Source organism: Natrix helvetica (genome assembly GCF_964273705.1).
Source record: "Natrix helvetica genome assembly, chromosome: 13".
In the NCBI taxonomy this organism is placed as follows: Eukaryota; Metazoa; Chordata; class Lepidosauria; order Squamata; family Natricidae; genus Natrix; species Natrix helvetica.
The window spans coordinates 128,573-148,710 of NC_138557.1; the positions used below are offsets into that span (position 1 = coordinate 128,573).

Consider the following 20,138-nt stretch of genomic DNA (forward strand, 5'->3'; position numbering starts at 1 on the left):
GCTGTGATGGATTTCTGAGACCTACAGCAGCCACCTGTTGATGACCTACAACCTACGTTGAATATTTAATATTTTAAGCTCTTGCTTACCTCTAGGGCATATTTTGTATTTTGATCCAATTTTTATTCTTTGCAAATGACTTGAAGTGGCAAACATACCTAATATTCATCCCTCCTCCTATTTCCCCAACGACCCTGAGGTGGGTTGGGCTGAGTGCCTAAAACCAACAACTGGCTTTCATGCCTTAAGTAGGGCCTGGAACTCACTGTTTCCTGTACTGAAGGTGCTTTTTTAGGAGGCAACTGGTTTTTTTCTTTGAAGATGTTTCGCTTCTCATCCAAAAAGCTTCTTTGGTTCTGAGAATCGCTACAGACTGTCTCCTGGTTTCTAGGCCAGCACCTGAACTACATCAAACTGGCTCTCACTTTTTCTTCCTTCCAGGATAATGAAAAAGAGCTGCCAAGACATGCAGAAGAACCACAGCTTCTACTACAAGGCAGCCATTAGTGAGGGCAAAACAGGCTTGAGGCTGCTGCCTCTTGGATGTCCTTTTCCCTGATCCATAGGAAATTGTGTGTGTGCGTGCGCGTGTGTGCAAAAATCCTCCACAGGGCCTTCCTGCTCTTTACCTGACAATGGAAAACACCAAGACTTGTCTCCTACCGAGCATGGCTAACACAAAGACCCAGCCCAATTGCATTGGTTGACTGGAGCAACTTTGTGGACATGTAAACTCAATGCCTTGCAGGACTGCACCTTGAGAAAGGCCATTACATTTCTCACATTTAATGGGAAGTTAATTTCTCATGCTAACCTTGGATTCTGCTTGAGTATTTGGGATAAGTGTGTGTGCGCGTGTGTTGTGTGTGTAAAAGCAGAGGCTTCCCTGCAGCACTATGCAAATTGGGATGTGAAGACACTAGGAACAGATAACAAAGCAAACAAACAAATAAAAATGTGCTGGGAGCTCCCATTCTGTTGAATAAATACCAGTGAAGCCAGACAATTTAGATTTCAGGTAAAAGGCTGCATTCAGCCTCCTATACTTTAGAGGATGTCAGGTGTGCAGGAATATAAATATGTGTGACTCAACTTCCAAGAAACCTTTTGGTTGGGATAATTTGAACTGTTCTGCTGGTAGCCTCTCCTCCTAACTTAGTAACATGTTTTAAAACTTGCAGTTAGCAAGCACATAGGAGGAGGCTCCAGCCAAGCATTATTGCTTTCAGCACAAAAAGGCAGAATCTGAAATTCTGGGCAGATATATGGGAATACCTTTTGCCCTTTTCTCATTTTACTGTTGTGCTCCTCCCTGCCAAACTGCTTTGATTAGCCAAGGAACTCCCAAACTCCCAAAACATGGTAAAGAAAGTGACAATCAAATTAGTGACATTGAACTTCTTTCCTAGTACGCTGAGTAGGTAGTTTGTTGGTTCCCCGTAGGCAAAAATGTGTAAAGCAAAGTTGGATGATTTTTACTAGATGAAATGATACAATACTGGAAGGATTGGTAATACACTTGATCGACAATTTAATCTGTCATAGCTTTTTTCCAGTAAAAGGGCTAGATCTTTAAGTAATTTGATCAACATTTGGGAGCTCTATTTATAATTAATTTCCTAGGGGCATTTATTATTTTTAATGTTACATAGTATTTTTAAAATCTTTTTTTCTGTCAGTTGGAGCTAAATCACTGTTTTGAAAAGAGCACATATTCTCCCAACTTTTCTTTCTGGGCCGCAGGATGGGCTCTCCTTGCCCTCAGTTCGGAAGGCACGGCCACGCCGCCCCAGCTTGGAGACAGGAGGGCGGGTGCCCGGGCGTATCTTTCCAAAGCCAGGGCGCCCCTACGGTCTTATCATCCGCTTGCCAAGCCGAGGCGGGGCGCCGAGCACGCCCGGATTCCCTAGCCGAGGCGCCGCCAGCTTACGGGAAGGCTGCCGCCGCAGGGGCTCCCCTCGTTTCTGGCGTGCCCTGCGGCTTCCACGGATGGTGAGCCAGGTCCCGGCCAAGCACGGGGGTAGGCGGGGGAAAGCGGCCTTCGAGAGCCCTCGGGAAGCGGTGGGACTTGAGCGGCCATCATCTTCAACCTTCGTCTAGGCGACAAATTGAAGGAGCCCGTCCCGCTACCGGAAGACAAACGGAAGTGACGACAGGCCGCGGACACCAGAGGATGATGACCGCGCAGGCGCCGCGCCCTGGTGTCAAAGGGCGATGGGCCCGCACTCCTTTCGGCTCCCACTCTACGGTGAGGCGGCTGCGCGGGTGAGACCAGCAGCAGCAGCAGCATGGGCGACACCTCGAGCCCCGTCAGCGTCATCTTGGTGAGCTCCGGCAGCCGAGGCAACAAGCTGCTCTTCCGCTTCCCCTTCCAGCGGGGCCCCGGCAACCCAGCCGCCCTGATCGGTGAGGGACTAGCGCGCGCCTGGTAGGCGGCCGCCGCCCCGCCCCGGAAGTTCTGCCCGCCGCCGTTGCTATGGTGACCCGGCGCTCTCGCTCTTTCGCCTTCTGCCTGCCCGCTCGGATGACCCGGCGGCCGGGCTCTCCCTTGCCGACCCGGCGGCTCTCCCCTCCCCGCCCCCAGGAGATCTCGTTGCCTGAACATTGCCTTTTCCAGGGCAGCTGGCCCGGGTGACCTTCCGCCTGTCCAGGTGGGCTGGGGCGCCGCCTTTCGCATCTGGGCGCCTCCTCACCGAAGACAGGGAAGCGGCCCCGTTGACGTTTGGGCCTGATTTCTCTTGGTTTCACAGTTGAAGTCAGTGCTTCCCCTGTGAGGGGTTCGCGTGGGGACCTCATCCGTTCAGGGGTTTCAAGATCAATGGAGATCGAGTGGAGAAAGTGGCCAGTTTTAAATTTCTGGGTGTTATGATAAAAGAGGAGCTGAGCTGGGGGCTCACATCGCAGTCCTGGTCAAAAGGGCCCAGCAGAGATTATAGGACCTGAGGCTTCTCAGGAAACCACAACTGAATGGAAAACGGCTGGTGAGCTTCTACCGCTGCACCATAGAGAGTATTTGAACTTACTGCACCTGTGTTCTGGTTTGTCAACTGCACAGTGGCAGACAGGACAGCGTTCCAGAGGATCATGGCTTGCCCTCTCCCCTCCTTGGAAGAGCTTTATAGCTCCCTCTGCCTTAAGAAAGTTCAAAACATTATTTTTAATGTAACTACACATTAAAAACATAGGACACAGAGTGCTCTTCCTGGCTTTGCCATTTCCATACATATTTTGACTTAATCACAAATACAATTCATTCTTTTCGTATACTGCTACTTTGATCTTACAAACATATCCCTTTTGTCTATTTGTCTAAATATAGTCCGATTTCAGTTTTACTAATCTTCCTTTTCCTCATTTCCAACCATTGGTACATTTCACCCTTATTTTTAAATTCTACTGTCAGCCTGTCCATTTCTGCACCAATTTCTCCCCCCCCCCCCATTTTTGTGCAAAAAACTATGTTGTTGCGATTGTAACATGCAGCATTAAATATATTGATCCTTTCTTATATTTCTCCTTTGTAATTCCTAGTAGGAATAGTTCTGGTTTTAAGTCTATTTTTTGGTCTAGCATCTCTTCCAACCATGTCCCTATATGATGCCAAAATTCCTGAGCCTTTGTACATAATCACCACATACGCTAAAAAGATCCTAACGCTGAATTACATTTCCAACACTGTGGTGTTTGGTTCTTATTCATTTTTGCTAACCTTGTGGATGGGAGGTGTCACCTATAAAATATTTTGTGTTTTGTATGCAGTGGCTAACATTAATTTCCTATTCCTCTCACATAAGTCCTGCCATTTATCCAGTTCTGTGTTGTAACCAAAATTCTTGGCCCACATTACCATAGTTTCCTTCACTTGCTCTTCCGCCATTCTATATTCCAAGAAAGTTCAAAATATTCTTAAAGATCCATCTCATCCTGAGCATCATTTTTTTGAACTATTACCATCTGGCAGCCAGTACAGCATAATAAAAAGAAGGACAAATAAGTTGAAAAATAACTTCTATCCTGGGGCAGCAATCATATTGAATTCTATGGTATAGTGCAATATCGGGTTTTCAATTTCAATTATATAGAAAGTAAAGGATGTATGTTTGTGTTTTTATTTTTAAAGTTATAACATACACTGAAGACGGCATTTAATTTCGTTGTACCATGTGCAATGACAATAAATAAACTAAAGATCGGATGGTTTTCCTGGCTATCTTTATGGGCAGGCATTGGTAGTCCGGAGCAAAGGCCTCTACATCAATTCAACATGGTGTCATGCTCATGTTTTTATCAGTTCGTGGTCAATTGGGCTTTTTTACATACCAGTTCCTGTGACTGCTGCTTGGGAAACTTCCTAAATATCAGATGACTTATTAATGAAAGATGGGAAAGTAACTAGTTGCTCAGATAACCAGGTTATCTGGGGGACCGTCTCTTGCTGGTCACATTTGCTCGACCCACCAGAGCAGGGAGGCAGGGAATGCTGCGGGTCCCATCCCCGAGGGAGATATATATACCTGGTGGGACCGAGAAGAAGGGCCTTCTCCGTGGTGGCTCCCTCTCTCTGGAACATCATTCCCTCAGAGGTTGGAACGGTCCCCATCTAATACTCTTCTGGAAGGCGGTGAAGACCTGGTTCTGTCAGTTGGCCTGGGGATCCCAGAGCAGGATGGAGCCCATTAAATGGCTCGTGTGATGTCCTGTTGCCGGTGTGTGTGTTGTGATTTTATTATATGAATCTATTTGATTCTTTTTATTATTTTTATTGTTTTAAATGTGGTTTTATATTCTGTAAGCTGCCTTGAGTCGTCATGGGTGGATAGGCAGCAATATAAAATGAATGAATAAATAAAATAAATATTAAATAAATAAATAAACAAACAAACTACTGAAAAAAATAGAAAGGGTGAGCTTAATTGATCACTATAATGCTTCTTTTGTGCTTAATGTGAAAAGCCAATCTTTATGTTTCATGAGTTTGGCAGACTATTATTCCCCTGAAATATTTTCCTTACAGTGAGGAGAAAGGAATTTAAAATATATGGGACGACTTCCTCATCTACCCTTTTGCTAGTTCTGTCCTCCCAAAGACAGATTTTTGCTTGGCCTAGTACTTCATCTCAGTTTACAAAGGGCAGTTAATCACCTGGTAGGCTTGATCCAGGTGTGTGCTGACTGAGATAGTTACCTGTAGTTTATACAAAACATGCCTCTGGGTTAGTTGTCTGAGGAAGATGCTCGGATTCCCATAAAATATGCTGCCCCTCTCCCCATCACCATGCAAAATGTGCTGTGTGAATGGGACCGTGAGTAATATCTCCATTTTTTTTAGGAACATCAAGAAGTAGGTATGCGGTAAACAGTATTGGTGACAATGTAGAAGATCCAGATGGAGATTCCAGGTATGTATGTATGTATTTGGTTCTTTTTTTGCACATCTGTTGATTGGAAAAGTTGAGCACAATTCTTTTTGCGAATGGGTTTTTGAATGTCATGGTTTTGAGGAAAACATAAAAATATTCTATTCAACTCTTGTACTGTTTAATAACCACAATTATCCCAGTGAATGATCTTTTGCTCCTCTACTGTTAGCAATAGGAGGAGGCAACTCTTCCCTGCTGGTAGGACTTACCGGGTTGAGGGTGGGCGGAGCTCCAGAATTCCCATTTGCCAAGAGACACTGACTTTCCCTGGCTTTTTATTCAGCCTCTGGAATTGAAGCTGGGGAATTTTCAAGAAAAACTGCATGGAAGCTGGACCTAGCCTTCTCTTGGATCTTAGCTAGCTGGTATGAACCAAAGCATCTGGGGTTTGTTTGTGATTACAAGAGCAGTTGCAGGTCCCACTCTGGTCCTGAACTGCCTTCTCTGTTGTCCAGAACAGTTGAGGTGGTGGCCAGCTATAATTTAATGGTTCTCATGTAGTACAGTGCACAGGTTTCTTCTGCTGCGGTAGAATTAAGGAATAGAAAAAGGTGCTCCATTGAGTCTCCATATTGTAAAAGGTTGGAAGCAGCTGCTTTTTGTGACCTGAAAGGAAAGGAGCTACACGATCAGGTAGTGAAGGCACCAGTTTTGGGAAAATAAGTCCAAACCATGGAATACCCTGAATGTTTTGCACAGTAGCAGCGGCCATGAAGGAAGGGCCTGCTGAGTCCCCGGAGCCCAGATTTCTTATCCCAGCAGCCTTGAGACATTCCTGCATGCTCTGTCCTGCCTGCCCATCCCTTATTCTGCTGTCTCTTTGATGGAAGCCCATGGTACCGGCTGCACTATGAGTAGCCATTGCAAGTCTCTTCCTTCCTTCCCACTTATGCCATCAATGTACACGGGTGGTAGTGGTATGGTGTACATTAGTTTCATTGTTTTCATTTTACTTTAGAAACATCATTTATTTGTAACTCTGAAAACTGACAGGATTCCATTGTCCCATTTTATAAGTGTGTGAATAGTGTGCCTTGTGTGATTTTTGTCTGGTTGATTCTCCAGTTTTGTTTCTGAGTGGTGCTTATGGCCCCTGTTCCTATTTTCAGAGAGCCCTGTCCTCTCACTGATGAGCAGGTGGTGTCAGGGTAAGACCAAATTCATCTGTCTCCAATGGCTTTTCTTTTTTACCATCTTCTTGTATTGTGTTTCTAATTTCTGTCTTGGACTATGCTGTAAACGAATGGAACGATAGTGGAGTGCAGATGAGATGGATGAACTTGTAGGAAATTTAAAGGAGGAGCCAGTCTAGAAAGAGAACTGCAGCATTGTGGCAGAGTGTGTGTTTTGCAGTCAGGACAGGTTTGGGCTTCCTCTCTGGGTACTGTCTACCCTTAGTGGAGACAAGACTGGATTAGGGGACCAAGAAGCTGACTCAATCGATTGGAATGTATGAGGTCAAAGTTAAGACTGGCGCACCATTCTGCACTTTGCAATCAACTATGACTGCTTTTGCACCATAGAGGCAATATGCCATTTTTGCCTGTGAAGGCATTTGGGTGTAGCATTTAATACTTGGCTCCTCTCTAGTTTTTAGGATGCAGAGTAATAATCCTAATAATAATATTAGGCCACTAATATTGAGGCCACTCCACATTTGAGCTATTATGTTCTTTTCCAATCTGTTCTCCCTTAACCATATTACATTACAGGCTTTAGAATTTCTAGTCAGTGTAACACTAGAATGAGGAGGGTTGCAAGAATAGGATAGGATTAGGATTAGGAATAGAATAGAATAACAGAGTTTGAAGGGATCTTGGAGGTTTTCTAGTCCAGCCCCCTGCTTAGGCAGGAAACAAAATTGTTGGTCAGGCCTTTGTCCACTATGTATTTGCCCTAATTGTGTGGTTTTGTACTGGTTTAAATCTTTTCCTAAGACTCAGCGTCACTTTAGCTGCAGCCAGAAAAAGTGGGCCAAAAAGAAAAGCTGAAGCTGCATCAGAGGCAGGGGGCAGCTAAAGGCTTTGAATCTCCTTCAAGAGAGGTAGGAACTCCTAAAGGATTCATAGGGGAAGTTCTCTTTAATTGTGGAAGTAGAAGCTGCTAAAAGATCAGATAAGTTTGTTATTTACCCTGAAGACACTTATTTGCATAAGAAGTATGTTCTTCTATTGAACATAGAGGTAGGTGCAGCATTATTGAAATGGGTCTCCAAACACTGTCAAAACCAGCACTTTTGCAGCAATATCCCAGAGGCCCTTAACAAACCAATGAATTCCACAAAATTGCCTCTAGGAAGCTGGTCTTCCAAAGAAACACTCACAGCTGCTTAAGTTCATCCAGGGTGCTTGGCTAAAATCAAACTCTTAGGCAGGGTGTAACCTTCAGGAGAAGATAGGGAGATGGGGAAACTTGCCAGGTAGCTCCACTTTTTTAAGAACAAAATTTTGGAATTTTCTGTTGCTAGAACGGAGCCAAGAGAGAGATTTCCACAGACTGGGTATGGACAGTTTCACGAATTTGATTTTTTCAATCCATTTTTCCCACATATATTCGGTCTGGAGGAGAACATCTTGTAGAACTATTTTTGGTTTTAATCCAAATAAGAGTTCAAACTTCAATTGCCAGGTCTCTGGTGGGAAAGATTGCAAAGCCACGATTCTGCCTTGACTGCTGCTGCCTTCTGGGAGGGCTGATAAGCTGATAACTCTCCGGGCCGCAGCCCTCACAGCAGAATGATGCTGCCTCTCTCTGTAGTCCTAGGGGAGAAGCCTTTGTATGGCAACTACCACTGACCAACAGTGGGGCGGGGTGAGGGGGAGTTGTGACTGGAGGTTTGAATGTGAAAACCCAGAAGCAAGCTCAGAGCTAGAAGGTGGATTTCTGTCCAGAGGGCTGCAATTCCATTGCCACCAGTCCTTTAAAGCTTGAGTAAGCTGCAGACAGCCTGGCGTTGCAGATGCTCTGAGACCTGTAATCCTGGCCAGCCTGCAGGCCTCCATGTTGGATGCCTTTAATCTCCTTGGTTTATCCAGTTGGGTCCTTTGGGGCACTTTGAAAGAGGTTGCCTCTTTCCCCATAGAGCAGGGAAACTTTAGATCATGCAGAGATAAGAGGCTGCACGACAGCAGCTTCTGGAGCAAACAGAGATGGGAATAGGGGAGATAAATGTTTTTGCTGTTCTGAGCAGGAATTCCTTGACTTCGGGAGCCTTCACAACCCAGCTCAGGAACATCCTGTACTTGGGAATCTGCTTCAACTGCTGCAACTTCTCTGCTTAGACCCTCCAACAGAAGTGGCCCTTCCTAACCTCTCCTCTTCTTTCTGAAAGTTGCATGACTGTCTCATTGTTGGCTGCGATGCTTTCCTTTCAATAATTCTGATGATTCTAAATACACAATTTGGACAAATTAATGGCATTCAAATGAGTCCTAGTGTTTATTTATTTAGAATGCTTATAGGATAATATTTAAAGTTGAATAAAAGTGGTACCTGGTTTTGGGATGTCTTTAGGTCGCCATAAACACAGTCATACCTTTTTCTCTTATGCTTTGAAGGTTTTCGGATGTCATTCTGGCAACAATTCTGGCTACTAAATCGGACATGTGTGGCAAAAAGTTTGAGCTGAAGATCGATAACATTCGTTTTGTTGGGCACCCAACTCTGTTGCAGCATGCCTTTGGCCAGGTATGTCACAGATCCAGAACACCTTTGCAACAGCTGGAACTTAGAGGCTCCTCGTTCACATTATATACAGCTAGTCTCAACAATTAACTATTAGCCTACTTAATACATTGTCTATCCTTCTGTCCAATCACAATATATACAGTTTTCAGCTCTTTTTGTGGCCATTCTTCCCTGTAAAGATTTTCCCCCTCCATTGTAAAATGAGATTCAATATTGGGAATATGTACTGTATAAGAATGTGTTGATCGGCAAATTTTAACAGGCACCACCTACTTAACTTTTGAATCTCCCCTAGGAATGGCAGTTGTATTTCTAAACATGGTTGGTGTTGACGCAGCATGCATAACTAGATTCATAGAAGATTTAGCAGTTGCAATTGCAAATATTTTAATGGGTTTTTTTTTTCTGATTTATTGTTTGGTTAGTTCATTGTTTAACGTACTGTGTGAATCCAAGGAATGGGGTTAACTCATTAACCAGGCCTTTTGCTGAGGTTCCTCTTGTCTTCTCTTGAACATCCTTCTGGAGGGACAAGAGCTGCCCTGTCATTCATTCCTAGTGAAGATGGATGCAACACCCTGGGAGACAGCTCCCCCCCACCCACCCCAAGTTAACTTATGTTTATTCACGTTTATTCCGTGTTTATTCACAGAAAGGCGGACACAATTGGGTGTGCTGTTTGAGTCTGTAAGCCATGTGGTGCCCTCAGGATCCCTGCTGATTGAGGAATGCCACTACTGGAGAATTATTCCCCCACCTAAGCCCCCGTTCTCAGTCTCTGCCTAAATAGAGCCGCTCCGCTGCCTCCCCAAGTCAGGCTGTTTCAATACCACACGGCTCGAAGGAAAAAGGTTTGATGTGTATTCCGTGCAGCGTCCTTCCTTCAGCCATTGGATGATTTCAGCTCCTGCCCTCTTTTCTTCCAGCCCTTGCAGAGTTTCTTTTTCTGAGACTTCCTCACTTTGGTCTCCTTAACCTGAATATGCTCTAGTTTATGCCTGCTCTTCTTAAAAACGTGATCTCCAGGCCAGGTGACCTCACTGAATCCAAGAGAGGGGACTCCTTCCCCAGACCTCAACATACCAAGAACAAATCAGCTTTTTATGTACCATGTCACCCAACCACCCATCCTGGATCTGCTTGCTTTTACACTCCCTAACCAATTTCGTTGTATTTAAGTACAATGACAATAAAGATTATACTTATACTAAGTGTCCTCTTTTGCTGTACAGGTGTCAAAGACAGATCCTTCTCCCAAGAGGGAAATGCCCACCATGATTCTGTTCAACGTGGTGTTTGCTTTAAGGGTAAGACTGCCTGGGAAGTAATGCTACTGAACCATGATGGGAGACAACCAGCTGTAGAGCCCTTGCTTGGCTCAGGTGTTCTTGGTCATCTCTTTGACTTTATTTGGCAAAGGCAGCAATCTTCCCCTGCCTCGGCTGGCCTGGACTTCTCTCAGGACTTATGGCTTTGTGGCTCTGTGTAGCACTCCAGCTCCGGGGTGGGGCCCATCTGCTAGTGGCAGCTGGACAGGCAAAGGCCCTAGCTGTTATCAACAGGGAGGCAGTTGCACTGAAGCTTGAAGTTTAGCCCCATGCTGTGACTCAGCAGAAATGTGGCTCATTTTGTAGTGCCGAGTCATAGTTTGTGACTGTGTGGCCCACGTTATCACTGACCTGCATTCCATTTTCTTAACAGGCCTTAAACAGCTGGTTTGTCCACTTTGGCTACCAAGTCTCTGAGGCCCCGCTTGTTCAGCTGGGTGTGGCTGATTACAGCTGGACTCCTGGTTCAGAGTGGTTTAGGCAGCCTCTCTGGGCAACACATGGTGGTCACTTGTGCATGATGTGGTGGAGAATTTCCAGGGTTGGTGCTTCATCAGGGTCTCATGTAACCTATTCTAGCCAAAGGCTACCCTTGATGGATGGTTTGTGCTTCTGCCTGCAGGCCACTGCGGACCCCTCCGTGATCAGCTGCCTGCATAACCTCTCCCGGCGCATCGCCATTGTGCTTCAGCATGAAGAGAGACGCTGCCAGTATCTGACCAGGGAGGCCAAACTCATTCTGGCCATTCAAGATGAAGTTTCAGCCATGTCAGAAAGTAAGTTCCAAGCAGTTTATGGTCTCGTCCACTTGGGAGGCCACTTTCGAGGATGTGATTCCTGCAGGGGATGGTTGCTGGCCTGAACTCCTGAGCTGAGAGCCGTTGTCTAAAGAAGGCTGTTTTATTCCCCCTCACTTGACCTCCGCAATGGCCCAGCTGGACTGGCTGCCGTTTGCTATGCAGCCAATGGTTGGAGCTGCTAGCCAGGATGACATAAAGTAGCATGTTTCAGTCTTTGTGAGATGGGCAGCTCTACATATTTGATTAATTAATTAAATCAATAATATCCAGCATCAGGTATGTCCTAAGAAGGAATGGTTGGGAAGAGGGGGGGGGGGCGGGCTGAGGTTGGAGCTTCAGCTGCTCCAAAACTACTTTTTCCCTCTGCAGCAGGGGATGGGCCTCAGTCGCCTTTCCCCCACATCCTTCCCAAGTGCAAGCTGGCCAGAGACCTTAAAGAGGCTTACGACAGGTAATAATGTCCTTGCCACTCCCCCTCCCCCATCAGCAGTTCTTGGAAGGTTGTGGTCTCCGGAGGTCACACCAGCCACTTCCTTACAGAGCCACAGGCCTTGTCATGGTGAGGAGAGGACAGCCTCACCCCAAAGTTGGGGAGCCCAGGGGGGGAAACTCACTGCAAGACAGTTATGGAGGTGCAGAGTCCGATTCTGTAGCTCCCCCCCCCCCCAACACACAAGTCAATTGGAACGAAACCTTCAGGATATCGGGTGTTCAGCTGACTTCCCCTTCTCTTATTCTCCATTGGGGCAAGGCTTATGTGAAACATTACCCCCCCCCCCCAGTTTAGAATTGGGAGATTAAAGAAGAGAGAGATCAATTCATCTTCTCATAATTATCTAAACCTAACTGGCTGCTTTCTTTTTGAAAACCATCACTATCCGCCTAGAAGCTGAAGTCTGGCTTCTGGCTCCTCTGCTTCCCCATGCAGGGCTTCCTTGAGGAGAGGGAAACCTGCACAGCAGACCAGGCTCTCTCTTCCCTTTGAGGCTCTGTAAGCTCTTTGGAGGCCCCACACTCTCGTCTCCCACCCACTGACCCACGAAGAGAGACCCTGGGAGCCTTAGTTCCCCTTCCTGGGCTGGTTTCAGGCTAGCTCTACTCCTCCCGCCTGTTGCTTTCCCTCTCTTCTGATGCCCAACAGCAGAGCACAGGAGGCAAAGATAAAGCCTTCCTGGGGAGGTCAGCCAGATGCCACTCTGAGACAGCTGCTCAGCTCCACCTGGTGGGCAGCAGCCTTCCTCTGGGCTGAGCAAGGAGCTGCTTGCTAGCATGACTTGACTTGCACAGCTTGTTGGTGGCCAACAGATGGCGGTGCCTGTATCTGTGCGAAATAATACTGTATTATTGAGTCATTATTGAATCTGAAGAACTGCGGAAGGTGAAGGGTGGAGGGGACCTTGGAGAACATTTTGCAAAAAGGCCGATTCCTGAACCTCCCTGTGCTCCTCTCTTTCCTCTCAGTCTGTGCACAACAGGGTTGGTCCAACTACAGATCAATAACTGGCTGGAAGTGAGTTTCTGCCTGCCTCATAAAATCCATGATGTGGCATCCAGTTTCATCCCTCCAGAAGCCATTGAAAGAAGCTTGAAGGCTATTCGGTGAGACAGGGTTTTATTGCTAATATATTTATTATTTATATGGAATTTGGTTTAGAATCTTTTCTCTCCTCAGTCAGGCGTCTTGATAGGACCTGAGAATTAATGGCCTCCTCGTCTGTCTCATTTCCATATTATGTTTGTCCCATTTCTCTCCATGATCTCATGGTTTGCAAGCCCAAAGATAAATCTTTAGGAAGCATTTTGTTCTTCGATCACAAGCTACTTAATTGTGCATGCATCATCCCAGTACACTTACTTATGGCGGTGCTCAAAATGTTTTTACGTCACACATCTAACATGCTTAGTCTGAACCACAGTATTGTTACCTCGTCTACCAATATTTAGCTACTCATTCACCAAACTCACACCCAGGATTTCTGCCTAACAGGATTGTATGATGTTCAACCTGTGCGGTGTAAGGGAGGGTCTCATTCTAGTTCACCTGGAAAACTGTTTTTTATTTATTCATTTATTTGTATATCTATTTATTTATAAAATGTATAGCCTCCCATCTTACTCCTGAAGGTATTTGTTTTTTTTTCCATAAATCCTATGAAAATCACTTTTCTCACATTACACATTTTGCACCTGTCTTAAGTCTTGTGAAATAGAGAAATTGTACAAAATAATCCAGCTGCTTTTTCCCAGCCACTATAGGTTATCCTAACCCCCACACCCCGCCTTGTATTGCCATCTCTCTTCAGGCCTTACCATGCCTTATTGCTGCTTAAAGATGAGAAGTCCCTCCTCAGTGAACTGCCCCTGGACTGCTCCCCTGCCCTGGTGCGAGTGATCAAAACGGCCTCTGCGGTGAAGAACCTTCAGCAGCTGGCTCAGGATGCCGACCTGGCCTTGCTCCAGGTGAGCTCAGAGCGGGTTCCAAAGCCTTTTGATTCATCTGCTGTATCATGACCACAGGTGGACCTTCTCTTCCAAAACACAGGAGCCAGTTGACCCCCAAATAGACAGTGAGAACTCCCAGGGAAAAGAAAACGTTGTGGGGGAGGGAAGATCTTTTCCAGTGCAACAACTGAGGCATTAAAGCCTATCTTTGTATTAGGAGCAGCACATCCTTCTGCCTACTTGTACCTTTCTAAGAGGACCGGAAGAGCCAGCCAGCTGGATCAGGCCCTGTGGGATCTGAATGGGTCACCTCCCCTTATTACATCTATAGGCTGAGCTGGAGGGCAGTGAATCTCACCTCCCCCTGCTTCCCACCAGCTGGGATTTGGGCCCCTTCGCAATAAAGCTGCATCCCTGGTCTCAACCCACAGCAGGGGAATGGGCACTTTCTCCTTTGGCTGCCAGGCTCTGTGTTTTCTTCATGGGATCTGCATAAGCAGAAGAGTACGTAGCTGTTCTCCTTTCTCCTTGGCGAGGGAGCTCGGTGCCACCCTGTTCCAGCCCAGCCCGGCTTACCTGGAGGTGCTGCTGAATTGCCCCAACAGCTGCTTTCTCTTTTGTGGCAGGTCTTTCAGCTGGCTGCCCATCTGGTCTACTGGGGCAAGGCCCTCATGGTCTATCCTCTGTGTGAGAACAATGTCTACATGCTGTCCCCCAATGCCAACGTCTGCCTGTGAGTTGCTCAGCTTGTTCTTTCTGCTGCAGGGATGGCTTTGTGTCTGCTCCTGTCTCCTGGGCTTCATAGGTGCTGATGAGGTTGACTCGGGGCACCCAGAGGCCAGACAGGAACAATGTAGGAGGACAGCTTGCTCACTCCCTTCCTTTCCCTTCCCTTCTGCAGTTATTCCCCTCTGGCAGAGGAGTTCTCCTCTCAGTTTCCAGGCCAGGACTTGCCCGCAGTTCTGTCCAAGTTCTCCTGGCCAGTTTCTCTGTCTGAGCTCAAGGACCCTCTTGCTCCAGCGATTCAGGAGGTAAGTTCCAGCTCCTCATCCTCCCTGTCCCAACCCTCAAGGTGGTCGAGATGCTTTAACGGCCAAGATCTTAGGCCGCTCTGATGGCCTCTTCTTCTCTCCCAGACGCATCTCATTCGGATGGTGGCCTGGATGCTCCAGCATCGGCTTCTCATTCAGCTGCACAGCTACGCCTGCCTAATGGTTCCCCCAAAGGAGGAGGAGGAAGAAGAGGAGGAGGAGGAAGAGGAGGAGGAGGAGGAGGAGGGTTTTCGCACCAGAGTAGAAGAGCTGTCCTTTCCTGCCCGAGTTGGGGGCCGAAGTCTCAGCACTCCTAGCGCACTCAGTTTTGGTTCTCCCAGTAAGTGGCAGCCTCTTTTCCCCAGAGCTCAGCCCAGCCAGGAGAACAGTGATTGACTTCTGGGTTTCAAGTCCTATACAGCGAGGAAGAGGAAGGTGATAGATTAGATAGATGGATGAAAGGGAGACCAAGCTGGTGAACATACTTGATACTCCTTCCTTCTATTTTCCTCACAACAACCCTGCGGAAGTTGAGCTGAGGGAGGGAGTGGCCCAAAGACCCTCAGCCCTATTTCATGCCTAATGGAGTTTAGTTTTACAAATAGCCAAGTTGGGTTCATATCGTGATAATCTCTTCTTTTCTGCTTATTTCTAAAGGGCAGTATTATGGAATTGTGTCTGTGTCTGTGTGTGTGAGAGAGAGAGAGACAGAGAGATTGGAATAGAATTTTCCGGCTCTGAAAAGCCATGGTGGCGCAGTGGTTAGAATACAGGTTGACTTTGCTCACTGCCAGGAGTTTGATCCCGACTGGCTGAAGGTTGACTCAGCCTTCCATCTTCCTGGTAAAATGAGGACTCAGGTTGTTGGGGGCAAAAGGCTGACTCTGTAAACCTCTTAGGGAGGCTGTAAAGCTCTACGAAGGTATAGAAGTCTAAGTGCTGTTGCTGGTGTAGGAGGACTTTACAAACAGTTTTTTGTAAAACTGCAAAGAGGTGGGGGGCTCACAGGCTTGTTTATTCACAGCTAGCAGTGACGACATGACCCTGACAAGTCCCAGCATGGACAACTCCAGTGCGGAGCTGTTGCCTGGCGGGGAGTCTCCGGTGAACAAACGCCTGACGGAGAACCTCCTGACCAGCCTCTCAGAGCATGAGCGTGAAGCCATTCTCAGTGTCCCTGCAGCTCACAATCCAGACGATCTGCGCATGTTTGCCAGGTAGCTGGGCAGCGGAAGGCCTGCTCTTTTGGGCTGCTGTCCAAAAGTGGTGCCATCGGCCTAGACTCTGTACAGTCTTCATGAAGCCCCAAGGGGAAGCTTGATGTTTGGACAGCAGGGCCAAGCCCACCCCTCCTGGGTGAGCACTTGGGGAGCAGGCATCTCAGGCTTTGGGCTATGATGAGTGGGTAGCCATTGGCTGCAGGGCAGAAACACGCCTCTCCCCCCCCCCCCCCCGCCCCACTTTGCAGGCTGCTGCACTATTTCCGTGGACGGCATCACTTGGAGGAGATTATGTACAACGAAAACATTCGCCGCTCCCATCTGCTCATGCTCTTTGACAAGTTCCGTAGCGTGCTGGTGGTGACCAACCACGAGGATCCTGTCATCTCGGTCTTTCAGTCCTTCCATAAATAAGGAGAGGAGGCTTGCTTGCAGCCAGGAAGGACCCCGGTGGAGGCCAGATGCTGCTCCTGGACCTGAGCAAGCACCTCCTGTTGGACATTACAGGAGCGCCTTTCCAAGTGTCTGGCAGTTTTGCACTCTGTCCCCTTGGGGGCTGCAGCCTTCTTTGGAGGGAAGGAGGGCTTTCAGAGATGGGGCTCGGCAGAGTGTGGGCTTCCTACCCCAAATTGTGGAGGCGGGAAAGCAGCTGTTCTTTGACTTTTAAAAGCAGGAAGAGTATGGATACCCAGGGATGAGCCCAAGGACTTCCCTTCTGCCACAGGTTGAAAGCTCACATGAAGCAGTGAATTCATAGCCCATCCACCCTGCCCCCTACGAATACTCTTGAGGCATTGAAGGGCGTGCCTGCTTAAGTCCTACCACTCTGGCACTGCCGGCTCAATTGTCCTGGGGCGAGGAGGGGGCTGTCCTAGCAATGTGGGCCTGGGACCGTGCACTTCCTTTCTTGCTGATTATACTGCATTTGGCTCCACTGGAAGAGAGCAAAACATGTTTATTTACATCTGAAACAGCCGTTCTAGTCCTTTGTTGGCATCTGTGTTCATGCTGCAAGTTAAAGACATTTCTCTGCGACGGCCCCACGTGGCAGTTTCCCCTCAGCGTTTTTGTCAATGACGCTCACACACTTGTTGCCCCGGAGGTAGAAGCGCAAAGGCTTCTGGGCCCACTCCCCACTGATGCCAATTCGGGAGACACAGATGGGGACTTGGTCTCCGGAAGCTTCCAGGCCAGGCTCCAGCCACACGGAAGAGTTGCAGCCCAGGTCCTGCTGGTCAAAGCTCCGATCAATGGCCAGGGCCTGGCAGAGTTTGGAGGGCCCGTTGCACAGCTGCCAGTCCTTGAGAAGACGGGCAGGAGCTTTCTGCTGGTGGGCCAGGCGCAGCTCTTGCATGGTCTCCAGCCCCCCCAGGGGCTCCAGGGAACGCAGGAGGACGGCAGCCCCTTCCCCTGGGCAGAAGGAAAGAAGCGCTCTGAGGGCTTCAAAGGCAATGCAGACTGGAAGGGGGGTGGGGGGGGTGGGCAGAACAGTTTCATCCCCAGGACTTGCCCTCACCCAGGAGTGTGTGTGTGTGTGTGTCCCGCTGGGACCTGCCGCCGTCTGCTTACCTTGGCTGGAGACGTTCATGCAGAAGTAGATCCCGTAGATCTGGTACACGTACAGGGTGCCGGGTCGCATGAACATGGCTGCGTTCCTGGCGGTCCTTCGACCGCCCCGGGAGTGCGAAGCGGTGTCTTCCCCTCCCAAATAGGCTTCGGTTTCAACGATCCGCCCCCACAGCTCGCGCCCGTCGGGCAGTTTCCGAACCAGAACCTGGAACAAGGCAGGCCAAGACTGCCGGAGGTCAGCCGGCTCCCCGCCCCGTGCCCGCTCCCCCCCCCCCGGCTGCGAGGGCCCGCACGAGGCCCTTCCACCTGGCGGGAGAGCCATCCAGGCGGCCCGCTTCCTGAAGAGGAGCCGCCCGCGCTGACCAGGCCGGATAGGGGCGCCCTCGCAACCGCCTGTCGCCCTTCCGCCCGCGGCCGACGAGCTCACCTGTCCGAGCAGGGCTTTAGCCAGGGGAATGCAGGGCTGGTCGAAGTAGGCGGCGCCCAGGCGGGCTGCCGAGCCGCTGCCGGGTTTCCGCGCCGCCTCGGTTTGAAGCGGCCTCGGCGCGGCGGCCATGGCTGCTGGCTGGGAGGCTCCACCGCGCTCTTCCCAGGGAGACCCTCGCGCAAACTGGAGCGTCGTGGGAGGCGGCCGGTTGGAGCGGGCCAACGCCGGAAGGACTCGGTCGGCCGTGCAGGAGCCAGGCCGCCTCGTCCCGCCGCTTCCTTGGACGCGTCCGGAAGTTCGAGGGGGACGGATGGGAAGGAAGACGCCTGTCTAAGGAAGACGCCGAGCGACAGCCTCCCGCCAAGGGCTGAGCGCCGGAGGGGGCTCTTGCCCCACTTTCATCAGAAGCAGCCGCACTGGCAGTTGTCTAAAAAGCCGCAGAGTCGCCGCGTCTTCTGAACCCAGGCGGGGTCCAAGCACCCAGACTTCCCCAGCTCCCCTCAGCCTCATCTGCCCCGTGAATCTAGCTGCGGCTGCCGGGTCCGGTTTAAGCGGCCTGGGTCAGCTCAGAAAAGGACGGAGCCTGCAGTGAGGAAGGTTCCGGTTCAGGGTGGACAGAGGCCTTTGGCAAGCAGGCTCCTTCCAGCAGCTGGACGAGGAGGCTCTCTGAGCACAAGTTTCTCCTGAGGGTGGAATCGTCCTACTTCCCACCCGGAACCACAGCTTTGTCTGCCAACTAATCTCCTAGCCAAGGCAAAAATCCACCCAACAGCTGCCAGCACAAGCCCACCCCACTTAATCAAGTGGGGAGCAAGTGCCAGGGCAGCAGCCACTCTGGGTTTGAGCTTAGGACAGCCTTGTTAGGAGCGGGCATGCCATCCGCAGCTACCTCCCCAGCCAGCTGCACCAGGCAGTTCTTCTGCTCCCCCTTTGCCCTCAGCCTCTTCATTTACAAAGGTCAGCTGTGAAAATTGGATGGCTGGAAGGTACAGCCAGGTACAAAACCTGTTTCTTCTTCGAGGACTGCTGTAAAGGAAGAAGGGAACACAGCCACCCAATATCTCAGAAATAGCTGAAGCAAACTTGGAAAGAAAGCTCCTGCCTGCTTTCAAAGCCCTGAAAAGTAGCAGCTGTTGCCGAGCCTGACAGTTTAAGTTGGAAGACATGGAAGGGGGCTAAATATAACTCCTGTTAGATCCTAGCCATATTTGAACATCTGGGGGTGGGGAACTCTTCCTACTCAGGCTAAGCTACTCCATGTCCCCAAAACTGCCCTCCATCCCTGCACTTGATTATCCTTGGACAAAGAACCTCTTCACCCAGAAGGTGGCACAGTGGTTGGGATTTGTGCATCAGATGAATTGTATCGCAGCATTTAACAGGACACTTGCAGGAATGTTTCCCTTTGCAGACCCAAGAACTGCGCCTGCTCAGTATTAAGGATGTTTGCTCTTAGCCAGCAGCAGCTGCAGAGGAAGCTGTAGTCCAAAAACCTGATGGGGGGGGGGGGGTTACTGCACAGAGAGGGCCCATCCTTGTTGCAGCGTGGGTCAGACCTGCTCTCCGAGGCTCAACCTCTGCCATTGGTGCAAGAAGCTGCTTGGTGTTATTGATATTCTTGTCTAAAAATGACCCTCTGGCTTCTGCCAGGGAACCCGCCAGATTCCATGTCTCCTGCTGCAAGAAATAGAACAGGATGCAACCTCATGGCTAGCCTTGCTGGCTGCCAAGGAATTCCCAGCAGGCACTGGTCCCAGCTATTCTCAAAGGGGGGGGGGGGGAGAGGAAGGGGACTGATGTTGTTATTTTTACCTGGGATAGTTTGGCTGGTCACCCATTACTTCCTTTGTCTTTAGAAGCATTCTGGAATGTTTGGGAGATATTCAGGCATATACAATTTACAGCCAGGCTGGAGTTGGAGTTGCAAAATGAATTTATCAAATATCAACCAATAATCTGAAGTGGTGGCAAACCTTAACCATGCAAATGACAGGATGGACTGTCAGAAACCTTTAAAATGAAAACATATCAGACATGGCTTGACTCAGTGAGGCATCTTGGGTGGTGGGGCTAATCCAGCCAGAGGAGAGCAAGGTTTCACTCGGTTTTTCAATTCCAGACTTTGCAGGATGCAAAATTGCAGGAGTGCCCTAAATTGGCCATTTCTCAATAAACTATTCAGGCTTTCCTGAGAAAAGTATTGTGCAGTGTAGG

General features: G+C 48.9%; 2 protein-coding genes across 13 annotated transcripts; one reads left to right on the forward strand and one right to left on the reverse strand.

The window, feature by feature from the left end:
* The first annotated feature begins 1,496 nt into the window (after positions 1 to 1,496).
* NPRL3 (NPR3 like, GATOR1 complex subunit) lies at positions 1,497 to 16,899 on the forward strand. 12 transcript variants are annotated; one of them, XM_081965520.1, is made up of 15 exons: positions 1,501 to 1,992; positions 2,101 to 2,406; positions 5,330 to 5,399; positions 6,530 to 6,568; positions 8,978 to 9,107; positions 10,340 to 10,414; positions 11,058 to 11,211; positions 11,605 to 11,686; positions 12,697 to 12,834; positions 13,539 to 13,695; positions 14,304 to 14,410; positions 14,579 to 14,708; positions 14,814 to 15,048; positions 15,733 to 15,925; positions 16,177 to 16,899. In XM_081965520.1, the coding sequence occupies exons 2-15, from the start codon at positions 2,289 to 2,291 to the stop codon at positions 16,340 to 16,342; spliced, it is 1,794 nt and encodes a 597-aa protein (XP_081821646.1). In that variant the 5' UTR covers positions 1,501 to 1,992; positions 2,101 to 2,288; the 3' UTR covers positions 16,343 to 16,899. The 12 variants fall into 12 exon arrangements, 11 of the variants coding, with proteins under 11 accessions (XP_081821649.1, XP_081821653.1, XP_081821646.1 ...); XR_014176421.1 differs by having other exon boundaries at positions 1,497 to 2,406; positions 15,733 to 16,064; positions 16,177 to 16,314; XM_081965523.1 differs by having other exon boundaries at positions 1,498 to 2,406; positions 11,058 to 11,265; positions 11,608 to 11,686.
* MPG (N-methylpurine DNA glycosylase) lies at positions 16,864 to 19,703 on the reverse strand. The gene is made up of 3 exons (XM_081965533.1): positions 17,925 to 19,703; positions 17,498 to 17,702; positions 16,864 to 17,338 (listed from the first exon to the last, which is right to left on the reverse strand). The coding sequence occupies exons 1-3, from the start codon at positions 18,051 to 18,053 to the stop codon at positions 16,944 to 16,946; spliced, it is 729 nt and encodes a 242-aa protein (XP_081821659.1). The 5' UTR covers positions 18,054 to 19,703; the 3' UTR covers positions 16,864 to 16,943.
* Positions 19,704 to 20,138: the final 435 nt, after the last annotated feature.